Genomic DNA, 25,141 nt, shown 5'->3' with positions numbered 1-25,141 from the left:
TTGTTTGATCTAAACAAAAGAAACAAAGAGTCAGACATAGATTTACTAAGTTTTCCTGTTCATGGAGACCAGAGAAAAAGTCTGTGCTGGAGAGAAAGGGAAGGCAGGACCACATAGCAATCTACGATTTTAATGTAGGAGTCCTTCACTCTTGCTAGATTACAGAACTATAAATAACTCATGGTATTTGGTTGATACTGAGTGATACAATTGATACAATTGAGTATTTGATTGATACTGAGTGATACAATTGATACTGAGTGATATGTCAGTAAAAAAATCCTATCATATTATATTTAGCAAAACAAAGATTTAGTAATTTTTACCAGAGATTATGAAACAAAAATTAAAAGATTTAGAATGTTCATTTCATTTCAGTGGGAGTCTTCATTGCTTCACTGGCTTTGGAATAGTAACACAAATTAATTTAATAAATATTGACACGTCTGACAAAGCACTACATTGCTGTGTCACGTTTAGAAGTCACAGAAATATAAAGTGAAGCAAATCTAAAGTCCTCACTCAAATTAATCACAAAACTTTATATAGCATAAATTACTATATATATTATATAGACATAGTCTTATTTAGCACTGAATTTAAATCATATAAGCTATGTGTCCTTCAACTAGAAATAGATGGATTTGATAAATGGTCAGCAGAAGAACACACTATCACAAAATCCTACTCTGCTGGAGTCTCATGAAATAATCTGAAGTTCTAGCTAGAGGAAGAAACAACTATGAATTATTTTACCTTCCTCATATCTTATACCATTTCATAAGAAGTCCACTTTTCTCTATTATAACACTTTTATAAGAGAAGTGAAGAAGTGCATCCTCTCATCTACCCCAAAAAGAATGGCAGGGAATGTTCTCATCCTGGATATTTAAGGACAAGGACCTGCCACCTCAAGGAGAAAAGCAAGTGACATACACAGAAGCTGACCACAGGCAAGCCTTTTTTTGCCTCCCCCACCAAGTTACTAGTACTACTAACCTTTTATTCAATTTAAGAAGAGAGACCATACCATCAATAGATAAATAAATATACAAGCAAGCCGGCACATAATATTAGTTACCATTTAATATAGTATAGAAAACAAAGTAATTCACTGAACAAACACTTCTAAATGATTTTCAAGTTCTAAACATTTCAGTTCACTGGTTTAAATGCACCACGTACATCCAGAGTATCTCCTCTGATTTTTGCCCAAAAATTTTCCTAAAATACTCGTATTGTTATATAGTCCATTATTATATGCCTATGTAATAAATGTATACATACACTAAATTTCCTTAGGATAAAAAGATGGCTTAAATAATCATCATTTTTAAGACCTGTCTTAGTTACTTTTCTCTTATTGCTAAGACAAAATGCCTAACACAAAATTAAGGAAGGAAAGGTTTACTTATCTCACAGTTGGTGGAAGTTTCAGGTCCTTATCAGTTGGCTCCATGGCACATTGGTATGGTGAGGGGCAACAGTTCAAGGCAGCAGAAGACAGCAAAAACAGCAAAAGCACAAGGTGGAGAAGAGCAAGTCGCTTGTCCTCATATTGTAAGTGAGCTACCACCCACTAGGGTGAGATAGCACATACACCACCTCCTTCCCCTCCTCTTGCATAGGCACAGGATATTTACAAAGGATCCTGGCTCCAGAAACTTTTAAACCAAGTTGACATAATGTATCAACCATTACAATACCCAAGATAATTGCTGCTATACAGGTAGGTTTTAAGAAAAAAAAAAAAAAACGAGGAAGTCAAAATAATTCAAATGAATGCACGTTTAATTTAAAGCTGTTACATATAAAAGAAAGGATTATAAAGCAGCTATTGCAGACTAATGAAGAGGAAAAATTGGCAATTATAAACACATGCAATTGTACTGATGTGTTAATTCAAATTTTATGTATACAATTATTTACAGTATCCAAAATAAGTATTAATTTTGAAAATAACATGCATATAACAACATTTAACTAAAATTTTTATTGATTTACAAAGAAATGCCATTAATTTAGAGACATTTTTCCATTCAATTTATAAAGTCATAATTCCAACAAAACATCCCAAAATAATAAATAAATATGATTCCATTTAACATTCCATCTTTCAACTCTTCATCGTCTTCCCCAGGAAACAGACCCAAAGATAGGTTAATCCTAAATAAAAAGTGACAAAATTAAATCATACTAAAATTAACTATCATGTCAGTAGTTATTGAAAACTGCAACATTCTAAGACTAAAAAGAACATTTAGATATTCTCTTTACATACTGTTTTGGCAACTTTTACTTTCTACAGGTGACCACAGAAGTATCTGATGAATTCAATGTGTAGTTCATATTTTTCTTTCCATTCCAGTTCCTGCTAACACCCTTGGTAACTTCAACACTTCATTTACAAGAATCATGTCACAGCACTGCATCACAGGCTTCTAACTCCGGGCCATTGCAGCCATTCACAAGTGAGCCTATTTACTAGACAGTGTCATCATTTATGTTTTACTCCTAGGCACTAGAACTCTTAAAATGTTCCTGACTGATACATGTCTGTCCTTCTACTTTAGTTCCGTTTTACTGTCACCCAATAAGGTCTTCATTCTTCTTGGAACTGCCAGTTCCTTAATCATCTGAAAGCTTCACCTGCCTCCATCTTCAGCCCCTCAGCCATCTCTTTTTACACCTGATTAAGCCCCTAGAAACCCGGGCTCTGAAACTGAAAAGCCTTTATCCTTGACATTGTCTGACATGCTGTACTCAATCTTCTGCTCCTTCTCCATCCTTACACTGACATTTTTATCTGCAACTACTATTAGAACCACAATATAATCTTTATGAAGGATATAGCTATCACACCAGATCCAATACAATGCTTCTAATTGCTTGCTCTGTATTTTCACCTGCAACCCTCAACATGATAAAAATAAAACTCAATGCATGCATTAAACAAGTTCTTCTGCCTGGCTTCCTCATTTCTTATTTACTAATTCTCAACACTCAGTACCTTCTTTTTGATCCCTACGTCTAACAATGTGTCCCTCTCTGCCCCTTCTGTCATGTTATTTAAATGCATTTTGTTTTCCTCTTGGACTGCTATTACAGACCCTAGAGTTTTAACCTACCAATTTGCCTCCTTTAAAACCTTTTCTATGAATGGAATTCAACTCTTTCTAAAACGAAGTCCTGAAAGCTGTTTTAAAAAGTTTTATATAATGCTGGCGAATAAGATATTTGTGTATACTCTTATTTATTTTTCCATGCAATACTTATTACAAAAGAAAAACTGTAACTATAAATAGACAACTTCACCAAAGATCCAAAGTAACCCCACAAAAAGGAGTCAATGAAAGTTAATACATAACTCCAAATATGATGCTTATGTAAAGTTCTAGACAAAATGCATAACAAATCAAATAACAGGAAAGTATCAGCATATCCAGAGAGACTGTCTGAAAAAAAACTGACCTATATTCTTCAAAAATATCAATATAATGAAAGCAAAGAAAGGTTAAAGAATTGTTACAGATAAAAGAAGAACAAAAAAAGAGACATGACAACTAAATGCAATACATGATCCTAGATTGGATGTGGTATATGAAAAAAACTCCAATTAAAGACAACATTTGGACAGTGGGATGACAGAATAAAAAGTACTGATTAGTTTAAAATTTTATATCAATCTAAATTTCTTGCATTTTCTAATTGTAGTGTAGTTATCTAAAGTATATGATTGTTCCTAAGATATACATATTAAAGGAATAAAGATGTATAAATACAGAGAAAAAATGAGAAAGCAAACGTGACATGTTGCTGGTGAGTTTGGGTAAGAGGGTTACTAGAATTCATTGTATTAGTCTTGACATGTTCTTTACAGTTGGAATTATTTAAAATAAAAGCTCAAAAAAGTTTCATGTTTCTTTACTGTATCCTGAACAGAGTACGAATCCTTCCCCAGTGTTCAAGTGAGACTCTGATTATAGGCTCAGCATTCTTTTGTACCTTTCTTTAATTACTATTTTAAACAATCTTTTGCCAAACTGTACATTCCATAAACACTTTTTTAAAATCGATAAATTTTGCTCGTCTTCATATCTCAAATATATTTTGTGCCTCACATTTCCACTTACGAAAGTCTAGTTTTCTTTCCAAGGCCTATATTACCTTCCCCATTACTTTCAAATTCTGGGAAACTGGGCATGATCTCGCCCTAAGAGGGGAATGAGGCCAGGTAATTAAGGAGTCAGGGACACAGCAGAAAGGAAGTGTGAAAATATGATATGCGCAGCTTAAAATACCTTAAAGAAATTCAGGAAAAATATCTTAGAATGTCTTAAAGAATTCAGGAACAGAACAGATATATATTTTTAAGTAGAAATATATCTTTAAAATATCTGAAAGAAGTCAGGAATAGATATTAAATCATCTACCCAGAAAGATGCACTGAAGTTAAAAATGTAATGAGTTATCCGAGAGAAAATATATAAAGAAAGAAAGGACTAACAATTATTCCTAGGACAGCAAAAGAGAAACATCAGAAATACACAGAGAATACAATTAGAAAGGCAGAAAGAGTGCTTACTATGTGACAAACACTAGATTAAGGAAGAAAATAGAATGGAACTAGCAATGGTTATACACTAAAAGTTGGAGAAGGTGAGATATAAAAGGGAAGAGAAAAATATATAATTATTATCATATAGATTCTTACCGGATGATGACAGGAAGGTTTATTTTGTATAACTTGAGTCTAGAACAACATAAAATGCAACAAAAATTTAAGAATGGCCTCTAGCACTGATTTCCTTATTAATAAATGTTATTAAGAAATATAATTATAACAGTTTGCAACATAATTATTAGTTTTATGAAAACGTTTTGTAATTTTTTTTTTTGTCTTTTTCCTTTTTTATCGGTACCGGGGATCGAACTCACGACTGCCTGCTTCCAAGGCAGGCGCTTATGCTGCTGAGCTAAACCCCCAGCCCCCAAAAACGTTTTGTAATTTAAAACTATTAAAAGCATATATATTAGTTCAGCGGTGTAAGTGCCTGCCTGGAAAGCCACAAGGTCATGAGTTTGATCCCTAGGACAAAAACAAAACAAAACTATTAAAGCCAGGCATGGTGGTGCACACCTGTAATCTCAGCACTCAGGAGGCTGAGGCAGGAGGATCTCTTTGAGTTTCAGACTAGCCTGGGCTACATATGCAAGTTCAAGGTCAACCTGCACTACACAGTGAGATCCCCACAAAAAAACAAACAATAACTATAAAATACTTCTGCAAAAATACAACGTATTACTTTAAACTGTTAAATGATCATTACAAGATTACTATATGTTCAATAGAAGACCACTTGCTGAGGCAGAAAAGACCTCACAAAGTTCAAGGTTATGTAATGACTGGACTAACATTCTGAATTACATCCAGATTTTTCTTTGCACATTGCTCTGCCTAGTCAGACATCTATTTCTTCTAAGAAATATCTGACTACTTCCTAATGTCCCCCATTCTCCTGCTTAATTGGGTAAGTAAAGTAGAGTACTATAAATCTAAACATTGGTTTATACGTCATTATTGCAAATAATTTATGTTACTATTGATTCAATAGTACATGAACATGAACATTTCCAGTGTTATACTGCTAATAAAATGGCATTGTTTTATTTCTTATTTTATTAAAATGCTTTTCACAAATTAAAATACTGCAAGATTAATAACTGTTAAATAGAAACAGTCATCAAGGTATCATACTGAGCACCAAGTAGTAGTATGCATATTAGGACACATATCTGTAGGGAAAAACAGTAGCTATTTTGATTCATCAGTTTATGGCATTATTAGCTAAGTTAATTTTATTCAAGTTAATATTTTGAGGATCCAGAACTTTCAATTCTTTTAGTAAACATAGCAAATTATATCTAACTTGCCCTGACAACAATATGAACTCAATATCGGTGCAGTGTTAGAACACAGTTTAATTCATGAGTCGTTTTCCAGAAATAAAATAATGACATCAAGCCCATAATACAAGGGCAGTTTTTGTTAAATGCATTAAATTGTACTGCAGTACTCATGAAAAGGAAATGACTACAAGAAGTTACGTATAATACGTTACTTTATATTGGAGTTTAAATGTTTGTCTTCACCAATATGGATAAATTTTATAATCTGAATTAAAATTCTGACATTAAAATTCACATTGAATGGACAAGTGAGTTTACTTTGCTCCATAAATTCCAGTTACATGCATATTCTGCACTGTACTCATATATATCAATAAATATCTATACAGTACCAAAGTTCACTCTACACTCGCTTGAAGATGCTTTGCACTTTTAATTACAATGAATAGTGGTAATGTGGTAATCTCATTTCTATAGTTCTGTACATTAAATATGATAATTAGGAAAACTACTAGCCTAATGTGGTCTAACATTAACTAAACTGTTGATAGAAGCCAGTCTTCTTTAATACAATGAAAACTGTTAACTTACTTTCACTAGATGATCTTTGGCAGTTAAGCCTAAGTCTGTAATTTTCATTTTCTTCAAGCATTCTAGAAATGACTTTGTATACACTATCCCACACTGATATCTTAAAAAGAAAAGCACAGTTAGGGAACACAAACCAGAAAAGTAGGAATACATTTTGATTGGGAGTGACTCTGCTATGTTGCATGTCAATTGTTATAAAGCAAACTGGCACACAGAGAACTAAAATTTAAAAGTCATAGTTTACCCATGATCACAAACTATCTGCTCTCTTTTCTAATTTCCAAGAATTTCTTTCCTATAGTAGTTAAATTAATTGTAGTAGATGAAGCTTCATCCTGTAAGTCATAAATTTCTACCTCAATGGTTCTAATATATTCAATTTTCAAAAGCAACAAACATAGTGACTTTCTATTCTGATTTATAAATCATTTGATCAGCGATTTGATTTTTAATGCATTTTATTATAGTTGAGAATTAAAGATTTCTCCCAGAACATACCAAAGCAAAATTACTATAGGTTGTTAATAGTTCAAAATAGATAAAATATGAACTATGAAACCAAACTGCCACTTTATGAGTTTCTTGACACTAGATAAGTGTTTAAATAACATACAGGGGTATCTTCACACACTGAATTATTAGCAATAATGAAAAATGTATATATAAAGCATTTACACTGGTGGCTGACACATAACAGTTCAAATTAAATATTGTTCTCACTCAAAATAAAATGGTTCTTAGAAGAAATAGTTCTTAATTCAGTGAGATTAGATGCCCACTCAAAATCCTCACACAGTGATAGGTGGCTTCTTAGAGGTGGCTGGGTCTAGGGTGGGTCACACTGGGATTAAGGATGTGATGTGCAATCAAATGTGTGGTACTGGGATAAAAGAAGGCTTGCTCAAGGTGTGGGTGGCAACAGTCAAAAGGCAGGTAGCCTGGAAGGCATGAAAGGGAGAGGCAGCCTGCTGCTTGCTGCCTTGTCTGCCCTGCTTTGCCATGGACTGTTTTTCCTCCTTGATGCCCCTCTGCCATGCTACTCTGCCTTGAAGCCAGCCAACTATGGACTGGAACCTCTACAAACTAAGATGAAATAAACATTTTCTCATCGAACTTTGGGTGTTAGGTATTTTGTCTTAGCAATGAGAAAAGTAAGACAAAGGGCTAGTCAACTTCAATGCTATTTTATACTACACAGATTATATGTCAAACAAACTCAAAGTTCAGAAACAATATAATTGTATATGCCACAATCAAAACTTTCTTTAAACTAAAATTGCAATCAAATATTAGTATAGCATCTGATCTTGGGTATATTTAAAACACTCAAGTTACCATGATAGCTGGACAACCAATGTCAACAATTGAACAGTAAAGGTTCATCTTTGTCAGTTTTCTTGCTAAAAATTTAATATGTATTCTTTGTCTTTGAAAAGAGTGCTACAATACCAATATACATGCATTATTCTTGTCTACGAAATTCATGATTTTTTCTTCTTATACCACATTACCTATTAGAATTTATCATACTCTCTATAGCATAGTTATGCTTTGAAAAAATCTCCCAGTGGATTATGTCTTGATTAAAATGTACTTTATACCTTCAAATACTAGAATATCTATTCCTTTTAGTTAATAAACATTTCCAAGCCTAGTTCCATTTCTGCCAAATTCTATTTTCTCCTTTCAGAAAATTAAATTATTCAAAAGACGTAACTATTTTCACATCTTGAATATCTTCACACATTTTATTCAGAGAGGATTACCTAAAATTCAAATATTGCTCACTGCCCTTTACAATAACATACCTTTTTTCTTTTTTTCATTATTTTGCAAGATTCACGCAACTGAACGGGAAAGTCAAACACTTTAGCTGCATCCTTCTGGGTTAAATCTAATTTTGAAAAAAAAGTCAAAATGCAAGATGTGAAAATGAATATATGTTTAAGGAACTCATTATCATGACAATAAAGACCTCAGAAATTTCTCTTGATCTCTGTGTATTTTTACAGTTGTTGGTGTATTTCTGATCACTAGGTAATGCTACTTTACCATTTAGCTAGTTACATGCTGAAAACAGTCATGAAAACTGGAACTAAATAAACTTGTAAGTAGCAAAGAAAGCCTCCATCTAGTTTCACTCTCCCTTCTTTTCTGTTAATGAGGTAAGCCCTCAAAGTGTCAATAAAAACACAGAAATACCAGAAACTACACCTTGCCCCATTGTTTTCCTCTAGTCTCTATCTCGTTAGGTCAGCTCCAAAAACACTGTATGCTTCCAATAACACAAAACACCTTGTGATTTCTCCTTCATGTCTTATTCTTACCCTTGCTAAGCTTTGTACATATTTCTCTATCAAGCTAAAATAGTATATATAAAACACACATATACACCTTCCGGTCAAGTTTACACTTGTTCTTCAACTCATGCATCACCTCCTCTTCACATGTTTCTCTCAAGGGTATACAGATCCGCATACAGTACTGTTTCTTATAAATCCTTATCACAGCACTTAGCATACTTTTATATCATATATTTATCATGTGTTTCCTCTACTAGGCTCTGAATTCCAGGGCAATGGCCACGTGTGTTTTATTCGTTTTTTATCCAATCACACAGTAATACAGAGATCCTTGACTTATGATGAGGTTATAATCCCATAAAAACCATTGTAATTTGAAAATGTACTGAGTCAAAAATGCATTAAATACATCCAAACTGCCAAACATCATAGCTTAGCCCAACCTCCCTTAAATGTGCTCAGCAAACTTACATTGAATTAACTGTTGGATATCTAACATAGTACCTACTTTACAATAAAGTGTTGAATATCTCATGTACACACAGATGATGTTTTGTAGACATAATAAAATGGAAAAACACAAAATTTGATTAAAACTGGCAATGCTATACAACGTAGAGTATCTGTTGTTTACACTGGAGATCATGTGGACCACTGGAGTTGTAGCTCTCTGCCAATGCCAGAAATTGTAAGGAGTATCCTACCATGTATCAATGTTTCCATAATAGTTGAAAAACTGGCTAGGTTAGTCATAAATTGGCAGAGATTCTCCAGAGAAAATAAGCTTCCTGGCTCCATTCACTAAGCCATACTGCCTTTCTAAATGTTAAAGCTATTAGAATAAAGTCAGGGCTTTGTCCAAACACAAAACTGTAAAACGCTATGCATGTAGTCCCTGAAGGCCTTATATTTGCTTTCCTTTTGTCTCTGACATTCATGCCACCTTAACCCTTCCTCTCTTCATTCCCACCCTGCTAATACCCTATAATGCCTGGCTTTCCCTACCTATTTATTGGTTAGGATTCTAGGAGGTATTCTCTGATATCACAAAGCAACATATTCTCAGCACAGTATTCATAACATTGCTTACCTGAAGAGTGCATTTATTGTTCAATAAAATTCTATTTTGAATTCTGTTGATATTAGATACACATATTGGATATTTTTTAATGAATTGGAATATGCTCTAAAATGCCACTTCCTAAATTGTGAGATGCACGCCATTTGATGCTGAGTGAAGCCCAGATACAGCACTAAAGAATATCAACTCACCGAACATGATGACGTATTCTTATAACCCCACTTAATCAGGAGACTGAGGCAGAAAGACTGAAAGTTCAAGGATGGCCTAGGCAATGGAGAACCTCACTCCTTTTCCAATTCTTTTTCAATCCTCTTATTATATCAACAAGGAAGTCTGAGTTTGGTACTAGGATGTCATTTAAATGTCCCTAAAATGTTGCCCTTTATGACTATCAATGACCTTCAGCAGACAACCTATTTAACTAGAATTTAATAATAGTGCTTTGCCTTTACTAGATTTTTGAAATAAATTTCTATTTATGGCAAACAGTACAAATTTTTCATTGAGTTATGAGGCAAAGTATTCTAAAAATAAATTTAATTGACAGGAAAAAGTATGTATTTATATAAGTACACAATACATCTACAGATGATATGTAGATGGTATGCATAGAAAAATAACTTATTTTTGGAAAATTTCTCTTCATATTGCCATATTTATCCTTCCCCCTAAATGCTTACACACTTCAGAGCACTACAGAAGCATCATCCCCAAATACCTCCTGCTAAGTCTTATCTAAACTGTACCTACACTCCTTAAGGCTGGGATAAGAATAATCAACTCTATCTTTAATAATTGGAAATATAAGCTCTGTAAAGTACAGAGGGTATGCAAAAGTAAAAAGACAATATTTTTCCACTGATATTTTGTAATGCACTGAGGTCACCCCAGTATAATCCATGAACTCTGTCCTAACTTATGTTTCAAATCTTTCTTTAGCCCTCTTCCAATACATTCTGACCCAAATTGTGGTTCTAGTTCTTCCATAATCACTGCCCATCACTGAGCCATACTCAAACTTTGCTCACGTGTTTTTTCCACTTGTCCTTTGCTCCTATCTCAGCACCAACTGAGTATCTCACGGAACTTCTACCACCAAGAAGCTTCCCTTGATTCCCTCATCTTCAAACTATTTGCAACTTCCAAGACTTTAATTTGCAATAGTATCTATTATCCTCTATTATTTGTGAATTATGATTATATTTCCTAACCCTGTAAGACAGGAAATCAGCCTGATTGTTGGTGTGGTTAGAAATGTTAGAAGAGTGGCTTAATCTGTCTGCCCTTGGATCTTGACTCCAATGTATCTTGGCCATGCTTACAAGCTCACTTTCCAGAGTGCACCAGTAACTGATAACTTCACTCCATCATTCAAAAATCTTTAGTGATTACAAAATGACAAGCAACCCACAATCTGATTCAAAACTTGTGTCGTTCATTCAATAAATATGTAATACATGTCAACTATCTGGTGGATGCTAGATTAATACCTTTTTCCCTCAAGTTATTTTTGCTTAATGTGACAGACACTTAATTCTGTGACAAACACAATACTAGGTGCTCTGCACAAATTACTCCATATAGCTTTTATGTTAAGATAGGGCCTACCATTCCCATTTTACAGACAAAGAAAGAGAGGTTCATAATAGTTAAGCAACATGGTCAGTATTGCTGATACATAATAGCCAAGATCATTTATCTGACTTCAAAGCTAATGCTCTTTATAATTTTTACTATCTGCTAGAAATTTTTTTAATACTCTCGATTTTCTGCCTCAATGTCTCTTCTTTCTCTAAACTTGATTATTAAAGCCTACTTCTGTCTGATAACATGCACAACTACTGATTTATATTACCATAATTCATGTATAAATTCCTTGAGTAAACATTTGTTTGATACATCATGTGGACTGGCATCAGACCTGGTGGCCAGTGGAATAGATGTTAAATAAATTTTGTCACTAGCACCAGACCTTGTAGCCACAGAGTGGTAGATGTTAAATAAATGTTGTTTAATGAATAAATAATTCATCGTTATTCCCTTTAGAGAACCAAGCATAAATACTTATCATCTAATTAATAAATAATTTTTTAGAAATTAAACACTGGCTAATTTTGATCAAGAAAAAGGAGAAAGCACATATATTAAAAAAGAAATAATGAGGGCAAAATAAACATTAAAGCACAGGAAACTTTAAGAAATAAACAGCAAAACACAGGAAACTTTAAGACACCATACAAACACTTTTGGAAACCTAGATGCAATGGATAAGGAAATACAGATTACAAAAATTGATGCCTTATAGTTAGAAAGTGTAACCAAACCAATTTCCATTGAAGATATCAAGAAATCTATTAAGAAATCATGCCACAAAGAAAGCAGTAGGCTTTTGGTCAGACCTCTGTTTAGTAATAGTCAGATGCCTTTGCAAAGGAATTTTACCAAACCTTCCAAGTCTAGAGAGTCTCAGTGTTATATAAATTATTCCAGAACATAGAAAAGGAAGGGAAAAAATCCTTATTACTTTCTCAACGTAAGCATAACTCTGATATCTAAACCAGGTAAAGAAATGCAAAGAAAGAGAAACTACAGATTACTCTCTCTCCTGAATACCAATGCAAAAATTCTAAACAAAAAATTAGTAAACAGAGCTCAAGACTTTGTTAAGAAAATAATACAACAGAAGCAAGTGAGACTCATTTTAGCAACACATGGTTAGTTTGACACTTGAAAATTTATATCATATCTCATATTAATAAATCTAAAATAATTATTACCTCCAAAGATCTAACAAAGCTTTTGACAAAATTCAACATCTACTCACGATTTTTAAAAGACACTAAAAATAATAAAAATCGAAGAATATTTCTAATAGTGTATGCCAGACAGTGGGACATGCTTGTAATCTTAGCACTCAGGAGTCAGAAGCAAAAGAGTCTAGGCCAGCCTAGATCACATAATAAGCATATGTCTCAAAAAAATGTGTATGACTTAACCTTACAGCCAGTATCCTGTTTTACTGAGAATCATTAGAAACATTTTGTATAACCGAAGTCACAAAGCAAGGATGCTTATCTACTATTTGACCCATACATGAGTAGCTAGTGTAATTTAAAAAAGAAAGATCTATTGTACACAAGAATGTATAAAAAGAAATCAAATTATCTCTACATAAATACATTCCTGGATATACATATACCTGAAAAGTTACAGAAATCAATTATAAAATTTGCTCTATTAATAAAGGAATTTAATCAATTTATAGAATTTAAAATTAACACACAAAAATCAACATGGTAAGTGAAAAACAGCTAATCCAAAAGGCCTCACTATGTATGATTCCATTTATGTATTTGAAATATGCAAATTATGGAGGCAAAGTAGATTAGTACTTGTTTCTGGCTGAGTTGGGGGATAGTGAAGTGGGATAAAAGTGAATGGCAGGTGACGGCTAATGGATAGAGTTTGGGGGATAACAAGAATATTTTTAAATTGACTGCAGGGATGGTAAATATGTCAACTTTTGTAGGGAAAAACAAGTTTTCTATACAAAGACCGTAATGACTGATGATGTGCTTTAAGCGGGTTGAATTCTATGCACTGTGAATAACTTGTCACAAAATCACTTTTTAAAAGTATAGATGGGGGATGGGGACATAGTTTAGCAGTACAGCACCTGCCTTGTAAGGCCGAAGTTGTGAGTTCGATCACTGGTAGAAAAAAAGAAAGAAAAAGAGAGAAGTATGGGTTCTCAAAAGAAAAGCAGTAGAGATAATGGAAAACGTTCCATATCTTGATTGCGGTATATAGTGTGGATTTGTCAAATTTTCTGAAACATAGATTAATCCTCAGTAAAGTTGATTTAAAAAGTCAATACGTTTCATATACATAAAAATTTAGAGGGTATTTTGAAGAAGAATATTATAATAACAGTAAAAATAGAGAAAGATTAGAAATAAATTTAGCAATGGAAATCCTACAATGAGGAAAATTTAATGCAAACACATCCTGGGTTTAGATGACGCCTCCACAGATTCCAGATATCATTTCACCCTGTAAATTAATTTGCAATTTCAGCGAACCTCTGTGAACCACCATCATGCAATTCAGGGTCCCCATGAGTCCAGGAGACTGAAGTCCCCATGCAACTGAAGTCCCCACCATCATGCAATTCAGGGTCCCCATGAGTCCAGGAGACTGAAGTGGCTCACAGTCACCTCTCCTTTCGGGTCCGGGTTATCCCAACCACGAGCTCACTTCGGCAGTACCCGGGCTAGCATTGGATTATCTCAGCCTGTGTTTGTGCAGCAGCTGCCTTTTGTAGGGCGCTCTCTGCAGTGCATTAAAAGGCTTCTAGCCCCACCTAGGGCTGCAACATAGAGCACAGGAGGCCTGACTGGCGCCTGAGGGGCTGACCAGAGCGAAGGCTGGCGAAGGGGCTGACCGGATGGTCAGTTTTTAAGAGAACAGACCCGTGGCCCAGAAGGCCGACGACAGCTTGGCAGCCAGAGCCGGCGCGGGAAACATGGCGGCCGCAGCGGCTCCGCCCTACCCGGCTCGGCCCGGCCCTGCCCGGCCCTGCCCGGCCCACCCCTCGCCTCGCCCCGCCTACCCGCGCCGTCTGCACGCGCCGCGGGCCTGGTTCCCCTCGCAGTGCCCGACGCCCGCAGCTGGGGGCCGGCGGAGGTGGGAGCCACAGCGCCCTTGGGCCGGGAGCCGGTGTGCGGCTCGCCGCTGCCCAGGACCCCCGGCTTTGCCACCGCTTCCCGTGGCTCCTTCTGGCGGCGGCGGCGGCGGGCTCCAGGCCCGGGACCACCCAGCTCCAGGACGCCACCGCACTGGTGCGAGCCGAAGCGGGTCACGTAGACGAAGCGCGCTGGGTTCCGCTTCTGAGCCTGGCCTGTTGGCACCATGGCACCCTCTCTGCCCCCACCAGCCTCGGAAGAGACCACTGGGCGGGGGGTGGGGGGGTGCGGCGTGGACAACTGTACATGTGCAGGGGATGGGGGTGGGATATACGTGGGCCTGAGCTGCGAAACGAGACCACTGTGGGCTGTGAGATCGAGGGAGTAAGGGATGAGAGATCCAGTCCAGAGTGCCAGATGATGCTGGGACCCTGGAGAAGAAGCAAAACCCTTTGCTAAGGGAGGGTTCCAGTAGGACCTTGGCCTGTCAACTGTTGGTTATGGGCTCATTTGCTCAAGAAACGCCCCTTAGAGAGAATGTGGGCTTGAGACCAGCATCTGAGCTGGACCAGAGTCCCCGCATGTTAATCCCTGGGCAGCTGGGTTATTGCAGCAAGCTACACTGAGCCTCCTATTTCCTCAGACGCAAGAATAAATTAAAATACTGATTTTCTGGCATATAGTAAAGGGCAGTTCCCTTTGACTTAACTTTCATTTTCCATTTATGCAACACATCCCTGTGAGGTGCACATTGTAATTGACAATTGAAACTTCACAAATAGCTTTCCTATTGACCATCTTTTTAAATCCTATAACATTTGTGGCAGAAAAACTTAGGTTACAAAATGCAGAATGACATCCCCAAGTAACAGATAGTGACTGAGAAATACTTTCTAAATAAACCAATATTCTTTGATTATAAGTATACATGGAAAATTGCCTGAGAATAAAAAAATATGAATCTACACACATTCAGTATACCCAAGTAACCGAGAAATGGTGCAATGCAGAAGCACCTCTCATCTTGTCTCTCTCCTTTTTCCTAATTTCAAGCATCATTAGTTAGATTTGCCCAATGTGTTTGATTTCTTTCACTCAAGTTGTTCCTGTGAGACAGTTATTACATGAGTTTGTACATCACTTGAATACAGAACTACCCATCCATTCCATGGTAATGAACATTTGGTCATTTCCAATTTGAGACCATGAATAGTAGTGCATAGGGACATATAGATATCTTTTGTGGGATATATGTTATATTGTGTATATCTTGATTTGGAATTATTTAGGGTGGTGATGGCAAGCATTTTAAAGCTTTCAATGATACCGCCCGCTGTGGCATGCATCCCGTATGTTTGCCACTACTAACTTAGGTATTCCTATGTTCATCTCTAATAGCTGCTAATAAATCAGCTTCCAAAGTGATTATACCAATTTACACTCCCAACAACAAAGTATAGGAACTGCAATTATGTCACACATTTGCCACCTCTTGACACTGTCAGTCTTCACTTTAGCCATTTTGGTAGGTTGTATATTAGTGTTCTGCAGCGAAAAGGAACCAGTAAAGTGTGTATGTGTTTGAGAAAGACTGACTTCTGATTGCAGGGTACACAGAGACATCGAGGGAAAAATCCATGCTGCACTTCCATTCTGAAGGCCATCTGCTCACAGAATTCCCATTGCTTTCCATGAGATCCACCTTTTTCAGTGAAGGTCTTCAGCTGATTGGAAGAAGCCCAGCCCCATTATGGAGAGTAATACACTCACTATATCCTGTCTGCTGGCTTAAATCTTAGTATCATCCAAAATATACCTTCACAGAAACACATAGAATAAAGTTTGACCAAATATGAGGCTACTGAGGCCTAACCATACGAACCCATAATAATCATTATAGGGTAATATTGCATTATAATAATTTGCATTTCCCTGATAAGCGATGAGGTCTTCAGTTTGGACACCTGGATAAATATTTTTGTGTTTAAATCTATTAGATCTCGTTTCTTGAGGCTCTCATATTTTTCTCACTCATTAAGAAGAGCTCTATATATTTACTATATGTGTTGCAAGTAATTTTTTCTAATTACTCCCATCTTTTATCCTCTCTATGGACATTTGATAAATAAAAGCATAAATTTAATATAATTCAATGTATCAACCTTTTTTCTTTAGAACTATACTTCTGTATTTGGTTTAATAAATTTTTGACTATTGCAGGAAATACTCTTCTTTTATCGTCTAAAAGTTATTGCTTTATTTTCACATGTAAATCTCCAACCCACCTAGAACTGAATTTTATGAATAATATGGTGTAGAGGAGACAGGATTAATTTATTTTTCATATAAATATTCAATTATACTGACATCAATATAATGTTGAATATAAATGATGATAGTAAATATTTTTCTCTTCTGATCTGAAAGCTTTGATATTAGACTATTAAGGTATAATATTTGCCATCGGCTTGGTTTTTGTCATTTCCTGAATCACATTAAGTTCCCTGGTCATATTTTGCCAAGAGTTTTTAACACTGGATGCCTAAGTTTTATTCAGTGTTTTTGCTGTATTTGCCAAGATGTTTATATGATTTTATTATTTTTTCTGTAAATATGATGAATTACATTGGTTTATATTTATTAAGCCAACTCTTTATTCTAATGAGTTGGGAAGAAAAGCTGTGTGGTTTTATCTCTGTTCTACATGACAATCAACACATAAGATGTCTATCATCTAAAAAGGTGTGGAAATTTCTTCCCATCAGCAAGCAACCAAACAATTCTGTAGCAAACACCAACTGGTGTCTAATTCAGTTAGGTTCTGACACTGCTTATCTAAAAAGTATCAGATTCCACACGTTGAAGGTTCAGTCTCAAAGTCTGCCCCCAACACACAGATAGACAGACAGACAGACACACACACACACACACACACACACACACACACACACACGAAACTTTCGATGCCAGTCACACAAACCTGTGCTTCTGATTGACCAGCTAAATATCCGAGTTTTCACAACCTGTCCTTGAGTTTAATTTGGCAGAGCAGCTGACAGAACTCATAAGAATATTCCCAAATTTATTATAAAAACATTTTACAAAAGTTAGTGATGCACAAGGTGAGGTATATACAGGTGGGAAGACTACAAAGATCACATCCCTTCTCCAGGAGCACCACCCTTTGGAAATCTGTTATCCAGAAGCTCTCAGAACCCTGTGGTTCTTGGATTTCAAAGAGACTTTGTAGCATAGGTGTGATGGCTCCATGGATAACTGTGTGGAAGTAGGATTGGAGAGGAAGAGTCTAATCAGATGCTAATAGACCAGAAAGGCATAATTAGCAAGCCATTCATTTTTAGCCTCACTGCAACCTTCTTCCCTCCAGGGCATAGGGCAGGGCCCCTATGGAATGAGGAAGGTCTTTCCACCTACTATCAGAGAAAGATAAATCAGAGGATTTCTTTGTAGCCAGCTCCAAGACAGATAGTGTTGGTAAGGATTGAAAGGGTTTTGGCCTAGACAGGACACTGTAGCCAGGAAAGCCTCAACCGAAAGCAGGAAGCCCCTATCCCCCACCCCTTCTAGGAATTTACCTTTGACACCATGGCGAAACCTAGGACCAATGGGCTACCTATACATCCCTAATGCCCGCCTTAAGTTCCACCCCAAACCGAGGCTATTTACATACCCCCATGCCACGTGTCCGCCAGAGCTTTTTATTTTATGCTTCTCATCTTTTGGAAGTGTTTTTCATCTTTTGGAAATAATCCTATCAGATAAATTCCAATTTCTCTGATCTTCCCTGGAAGCTGTGAATCCAGGAACTGTGGACCAAAACCATACATATATATATATAATGGTATCCATAATAAATTCTACTTGCCAATGATATATTATCACTCCATACATTAGATTCACATCTGAATTTGATTTGTTAATGTTTTGTTTTTGTTAGAGTTTTCTGGTGCAATAGAGAAGCAAAAGTAAAAAAGAAAAGGACAAGTTTATTGAGGATGCGGAAAGGAGCACACAGTCCATGGAGGCCGGGCTGTCTCTTTCAACCAGGTACAGAGAGGCAGAGGGTTCTATGACCTCTGATCAGAAGTGGCACATGGGGCAAGACACTGATGATGTGTGAGGAACTGACTAGAATTTTCTTTGCCCGCAAACAGGAAAGGGAATTGAAATTAGGGCTGAAGAAGCAGCAGGAAATGGTAAGTGATCCCAATTTGGTCTTCTGCCATGTTAGACCACAGCCATAACTGTACAATAATTTTTTTTTGGTCTTTTTTTGTTTTTTGTTTTTTGTTTTTTGTTTTATCGGTACCAGCGATCGAACTCACGACTGAGTTTAGCTCACTTATGCCGCTGAGCTAAACCCCCAGCCCCAACTGTACAATAATTTATACTAGGGCAAGAAGCTTGCAGTTTTCTTTTCTATGGGTGAAAATAGCTTATAATTTATCCTTCATGTGTTTTGTAAAACTCACTAATAAAGGCATCTGGGCATAAATCTTTCTTTGTCACAAGTTTTTAATAATCATGCTATGAGTAGATTTTCTGTTTTTGGGTCAGTTGTGAAAGAGTTTTGGCCCAGACAGGACACTGTAGCCCGTGAAGCCTTAGAAGGGGAACCAAGGAGCTCCTATCTCCCCCACCCCTAGGAATTTACCTTCGACTCCATCTTCCCGCCCCTGGGAATTTACCTATGGCGCCAAACAAAGACCAATGGGCTACCTGTGCATCCCTAATGCCCCCTTAGGTTCCACCCCAAACCTAGGTTACTTATATGCCCTCACGCCATGTGGCCATGTGTCCCCCAGAGAGAAAGCCAAACTCCAGTGATGGGGGCAGGGGGTTGTTTTCTCTCTCCCTGTTCTCAGAATAAAGGCCTCTTTTGTTTTATACTTCTCATCTTTTGGATGCACTATATAATCTTATCAAGTTGCAGTAAGTACTATTTTAGGAATTTGCTCATTTCCTCTATCTTTAAACTTAATGGCAAAAATGTTCAAATTTACTTTTATCTTTTTAATGTCTTTAGAAACACTGATATCCCATTTTAACTTCTGATATTGATAATTTGTGCATTCTCTTTTTTACCCATTCAGTATCAGTAGGTGGTTATCAATTGTATTACTTTTGATTTTGCTGACTTTTTATAATTTCCTTGTAGGGATACTTAAATTGCTGATTTTAAGCCTTTTTTCTTCTTTTCCAATAATGTGTATAAAGTTATACATTTTCCTCTGACCATGTAGCTTTAGCTGCATCCTACAACTTTTGTATGTCATATTTTCATTTTAATTCATTTTAAGGTATTTGCATGGAATTCTTGAGTGTATGACTTGGTAATTTTTTGTCACTTTTGGTTAGTTCTAGGCCATCATTTCTTCAGTTATTTCTTCTGCTGCACTTTCTCTTTTCTGAATTTCCACTACCCATGTTAAATCCTTCTGCTTTGCTCCACCTGTTGTGCTATTTTTTAAATGCCTTTGTCTGGTTGTTTTCTACTGATCTGTGAACTGGCTCATTAAACTTCCAAGCTATCCAGACAGATCTAAAGTTTGGGCCTGGAAGTTTGGGCCCAAAGGCCCATGTGCAGCTTCCCCCTAGTGACATTGTTGGAAGGTGTGGCCCCTCAGGGAATGGAGCCTCATGGTTCCCTCACCGCAGATTTGCCCTAAGGAGTCCCGGGGGTCCTCAGTTCTTGTCCCTCTTTTTCATATCATGGGCCCAAAAGCAACAGAGCCGACTAGTCAGGGACTGACACCTTCAAATTGTATACTAAAATAGACACTTTTTAAAATCAATTAATTGCCCCCAGGTACTTTATTAAAACAACAGAAAGCTAAGCTACATAAACTTGTCTATTAAGTTATTTTCTTTTATTTTGAAATATGGTCTCTCTATATTGCCCAGGCTGGCCTTGAAATCATGATCCTCCTGCTTCAGCCTCCTAAGAGGCAATATTATAAGCTTCTTCAATTAAACCCAGTTTTAAGTTCCTAATTCTAGTTATATTTTTCCAATTCTGAGATTATTTTAGTCTGATGAATTTTATTCTATTGAATTTCTTCAGTATATTTTCTAGAATATATCAATCGAAGTTTCAGTACCCTAACACCCAGGAAAAAAATTTTTACCATGTTTATTTTGCCATTGAAATTTGAATACTAAATGTGCTGGAGAATTTTTTTATCAAATGCAAAATACTGAGTAATGAAAAGAGTAGAGAGTATCTGGTGCTTAGGTGATAATGTCTTTCTCCAGAGAGAATTTATGTTTGTTTCTGGCAGGCAGTTAAAGAAGGGAAGTACATCTTGATCTATCTGGAGTCAGGCTGATTTATAACTGCATTTAATCTTTATTAAGGCTGGCATGTATCTCACTTGTCTTTAATCCTTAGAATACAGCCCATAGAGCTGTAGTAGCTTTGGTCTTTTTAGTGGTTTCCTGTACTTCCTCTATTCCTATAGATGCCCAGAAGTCTAGGATGTTTCCTAGGGCCTTGTTTGGGTAACCCTGACTTTGGTTTGTCTCTCAAGACCCATGAAATGACCTTAAGTTCTGCCCAACTTCTTTTAAACAGTTTTATCATTTTTGATTGGCATATAATAATTATATATATATAAAATCCCCAAAAGCACCAGCAAATAGCCTTATTAAAAATGGACAGAAGACTTAGATAGACATTGTTCTGCTCAACTTATTAGCTGTTAGGCTGCCATTCCCAAATCATTCAGTATCTGAGTGGGTTAGAGAGGTTATGCTGGACATGGAGGCACCTCAGTGCCTCTGATCTCCCTGAAATGGTGAACCCCTCGAGGCTTCACCAGCTCAGTAGCTCTCCACTCCTTTTAAATAGTTGGATTTTTACCTTTTGAATCCAGAGCTTTATTTTGTCTTGGCAGGCGAAACAATAAATCTGATACAAGGTACTTTTATGTCACCAGAAAACAGGAATAAAAGAATTACAGGGACCACCAAAAAGATCAAAGCCACTGTACCTCAAGAGCCTGTAGCCTGCTGGTAGGGGACAACACAGAGCTGTCTCACCTTCCAATCTCCTGGGCCTACTGAACTCCAGGAGCAGTAGCCATGGAGGGCTACTGCTTGATAGGATGCCTGGAGGTGGCAAGAGAACTTGGTAGATGGAGTCCACGCAGTCAGCTACTTCTTGCCATTCCGATCTCAGCCTAAAAGCCCCTCCTGAGAGCAGCCACTCTGGGTCTCTCTCTATCCTTAGTCCTCCCACATGTGCTGCCCCTCACATGGTCTGAAATGACCTCTCTTCCCGTTGAATGCAGCCCTCCCCGACCCATGATGCCTAGCACTGCCACATGTAAACAAGAGCCTTGACCTTTTCATTTCCCCAGTGAAATGAAAAGGTACCTCCTCCAGTGCCTGACACACTCAGGCACGCCACACTGATTTGTTGCATAAATGAACAAAAAGCTAAACAAATGATCAAATTACAAAAGTGTAAATACAGAAACATGCAATGGTAAAGATCTCACGAGGGTCATCTTTCACTCAAGACCTTTGCAAAGAGCACAGCTCGTTTTTTCTTCACTCTTCCTCTTTTCCCAACTCTGCCACCTTCCCCATACTCTGACCCCGCCACGCCTTCCAGACCTTCCCTTTGCCCTAAGAAAACTTTGCCCTTCTCTACGAAAACCTCACCACTTTGTGCACTCATAGGGAACTGGTCAATGCCTGGTGTCTTCCAGGAAGGCGCTGTGGCCTTCTCTACTCTATCTGAGCTGCTGGAGAAGGAACAGGTCAGAATAGAGTCCCACAAATGAGAATGAATATGACTGTCCTAACTCCACGAGTCCCTGTCCACACAGCATTTCTCTGTACTATGCATGCAAGACAGATGAACTGAATTTTCCTTGGCTATGAGAGGCCAAGCGTCTTTGGAAAGAGAGCTTCTTGTTTCTTTTATGACCATGATTTGCAGCAGATCTTTAAGAACTGTCCTCTCCCATTTGGCATTCAACTTTCTTAGTGCTATCATTTCAAAAGGAGCCATTCTTGTCGCTCGCTGTATTTCTGAGAGATGGCACCAGCTTCCCCAAATGAGTTTCCCTGGCTTTCTTTGACCGTAGTCTTCCCATTCTACCACTTGTGGCCAGTGTCAGTCCTCAGCGTGACTGTGCTGCCTCAGTCTTTCCACTGACCTGGCACGGTCAGTCTCCACTTTGGAAACTTTTGTTGTGTCCTCCGTGACTTCCCATTGCTGTGAGCACAAAATGCAGTCCCCGGAGGGATCTGGTCCATGCCCAGCTCTTTAAAAGCTTTTTCCACCTGTGTCTTTGGCCCCGAGTTTCACCAAGCTTCATTTAGTTCCTCAAAAACAGTCTGATTTTATTTAGGAGCTACTGCAAAGAGCATTTCACCTGCTCCAGCCCATTTCCCCTCACCTCAGCTGACTTTCTTCTCTTCATCCTGCAGAATTCCGTTTATTGGCCTCTTTCTGACAAAGTATGCCCCTCCTCCAGGGTGTTAGCGCCAGTGATGCTGAGAACCATTGAAGAATAAGCTTATTTAATAAATTATAATAACCTGTGGACATACCTACCTGCCCAGCTAGGCCATGGTGGGAGAGACAATGATTTTTGTTCTTCATTCATGTAGTGACTTGTTTGTATCTGCCTCCTCACCTGGTGACAATCTTGATAAGTTCGGAAACAGTATTTTTTGTTGACTATTATATCCTCAATATGCAGCAAAGCAGTTGACACAGAGTAAATACAAAGTTCAACATAGTCTCATGTTTATTACCACCAATCTCCACTGAACACTTCTTATGAGTTGGCTCTGTGCTAAGGTTTTATAGACCATGCCATTTAATTCTCACAGCTACTGTGCAAATTACACACAGCTAAATCACAGACAGAAAGTCACAGAACCACAGAGGCATTTAAACCCATCTATATACATACACATACATATATGTGTGTATTTACATATGTATACAATACATATAAGGTTTTTATATGCATGTCTGTGTTTTTCCTATGCATGCATCTTGGTAACAAACTTTTACCTTTTTATTTAAGTGACATTATGGTTTCTCCTTGGCATATTTGAGTTGCCAGCATCACTAACTTTGTACTTTGAGACCATTCTTCAGTACAATACGAGTTAGTTGAACATAAGCCATGCAAGACTGCAGCAGTCAATCTAATAGCAAAGAAAGTTACCACCTAGGAGCAGGTAGCAGAGACAGCATGGAGACAGACACTGGACAAATGAGTGATACATGTCCTGGTTGAGATAGAGCAAAATGACACAAAATTTCATCAAACCAACCAGAATGGTGGATGATTTTAAAACTTATTAATTATTTTAGAAGTTTCCATTTAATATTTTTGAACCAAGGTTGGCCAGGGACTCCTTTAGGTAGGAATTGCTATCAACCCCATTTTACAGATAAGACCAACAGTGCACAGTAGCTCAGCCAAATCACAGACAGAAAGCCCCAGAATCACAGAGGCATTTAAACCCGAGAAGCGTGGCTGCAGAGCCTCAAGCCCTGCTCCAGACTGTCGTTATCACATTTCTTGCAAGTGCAGTTGTCTTCCCCTCAACCGAGTTTCTCCCAGAAGGAAGCAAAGCAGGATGATCTTTAGTTGCTCCGCTAATATTAACCACCAGATGGCAGTCACAGCTCCCGGATAAAACCCTCTGTTACATTGTGGGCCAGTCCCCCCCACTCCCCCCAACCCACCCCTCACCTTTCCTCGCGTGAGAAACTCGACTTTTATTATTACCAAGAGATAAGCAGCCTGGATTCGAAACACGCCTGTCTGATTGAGCTTTTTGAAAACAGCACTTGAAGAAAGTGCTTTTCCCATCCGCATACATATAATGCGGGGCCAGTGACAGAGACCATGGGTGCCAGGTCCGGTGCAGAGCCCGAGCACCCTTAGATAATGCACACAGCACAGAACGCAGGATCCACTGCTTAGGGTTTAATTCCGATCCACAGAAGAGATGATGTGCGCCTCCTCCCCTACTCCTCCTCAAGCAGCTGCTAGAGTTGAAGGGAAAACCAAATCATACATATTCCTAAGTCCTGATTCCTTTTGCCCAGGGGCAGGCATGGGACACAGGGTTGCCAGAGGAGATGTCCTCTATGACTGTCAGAGAAGGCACTTGAAACGCTTTTCCTTCGCCTTCTGCTGCTTCGCTACACACTTCTGGAAGCTTCTATGATTTTCTGGAAATGGTATGATTCTGAGTGGGGACTAGGGGTTGGATGGGTCTTGCTCGTAAGCTGCCTCAGCTTTCCTGAAGCGAACCCAGGAATTACCTAGGAAGGAAAGCGGCCCAATTCCATGGGAGGGTGAAAAGGAAAGTGTGTCCTTTAAAATCAAGAAACTCACATTAATTCAAACACATGCGTGCAGTTTTAACCCGCAGAATGTAATCTAACATAATGCTAATGTGAAATTGAGTTATGTTGCACTCAGAGGATATGATAAATGGTATCCAAGTTTAAAGGTTCCTGATGGCTCACGCTTGTTCTCAGTCAAGTCAAAGAACCTCTAAGG

General features: G+C 37.6%; 1 protein-coding gene across 1 annotated transcript; it reads right to left on the bottom strand.

Moving 5' to 3' along the window:
- Positions 1-1,501: 1,501 nt before the first annotated feature.
- CUNH5orf47 (chromosome unknown C5orf47 homolog) lies at positions 1,502-14,801 on the bottom strand. Its single transcript, XM_003473346.2, has 5 exons — positions 14,441-14,801; positions 8,310-8,395; positions 6,502-6,601; positions 4,715-4,753; positions 1,502-2,166 (listed from the first exon to the last, which is right to left on the bottom strand). The coding sequence occupies exons 1-4, from the start codon at positions 14,799-14,801 to the stop codon at positions 4,734-4,736; spliced, it is 567 nt and encodes a 188-aa protein (XP_003473394.1). The 3' UTR covers positions 1,502-2,166; positions 4,715-4,733.
- Positions 14,802-25,141: the final 10,340 nt, after the last annotated feature.

The sequence above is a fragment of the Cavia porcellus genome, unplaced genomic scaffold, assembly GCF_034190915.1.
Source record: "Cavia porcellus strain 051 isolate PalLab524CR breed Dunkin Hartley unplaced genomic scaffold, mCavPor4.1 scaffold_19, whole genome shotgun sequence".
NCBI lineage: Eukaryota > Metazoa > Chordata > Mammalia > Rodentia > Caviidae > Cavia > Cavia porcellus.
Note: the sequence above shows the minus strand (reverse complement) of the source record. Positions and strands in the feature narration are given on the sequence as shown.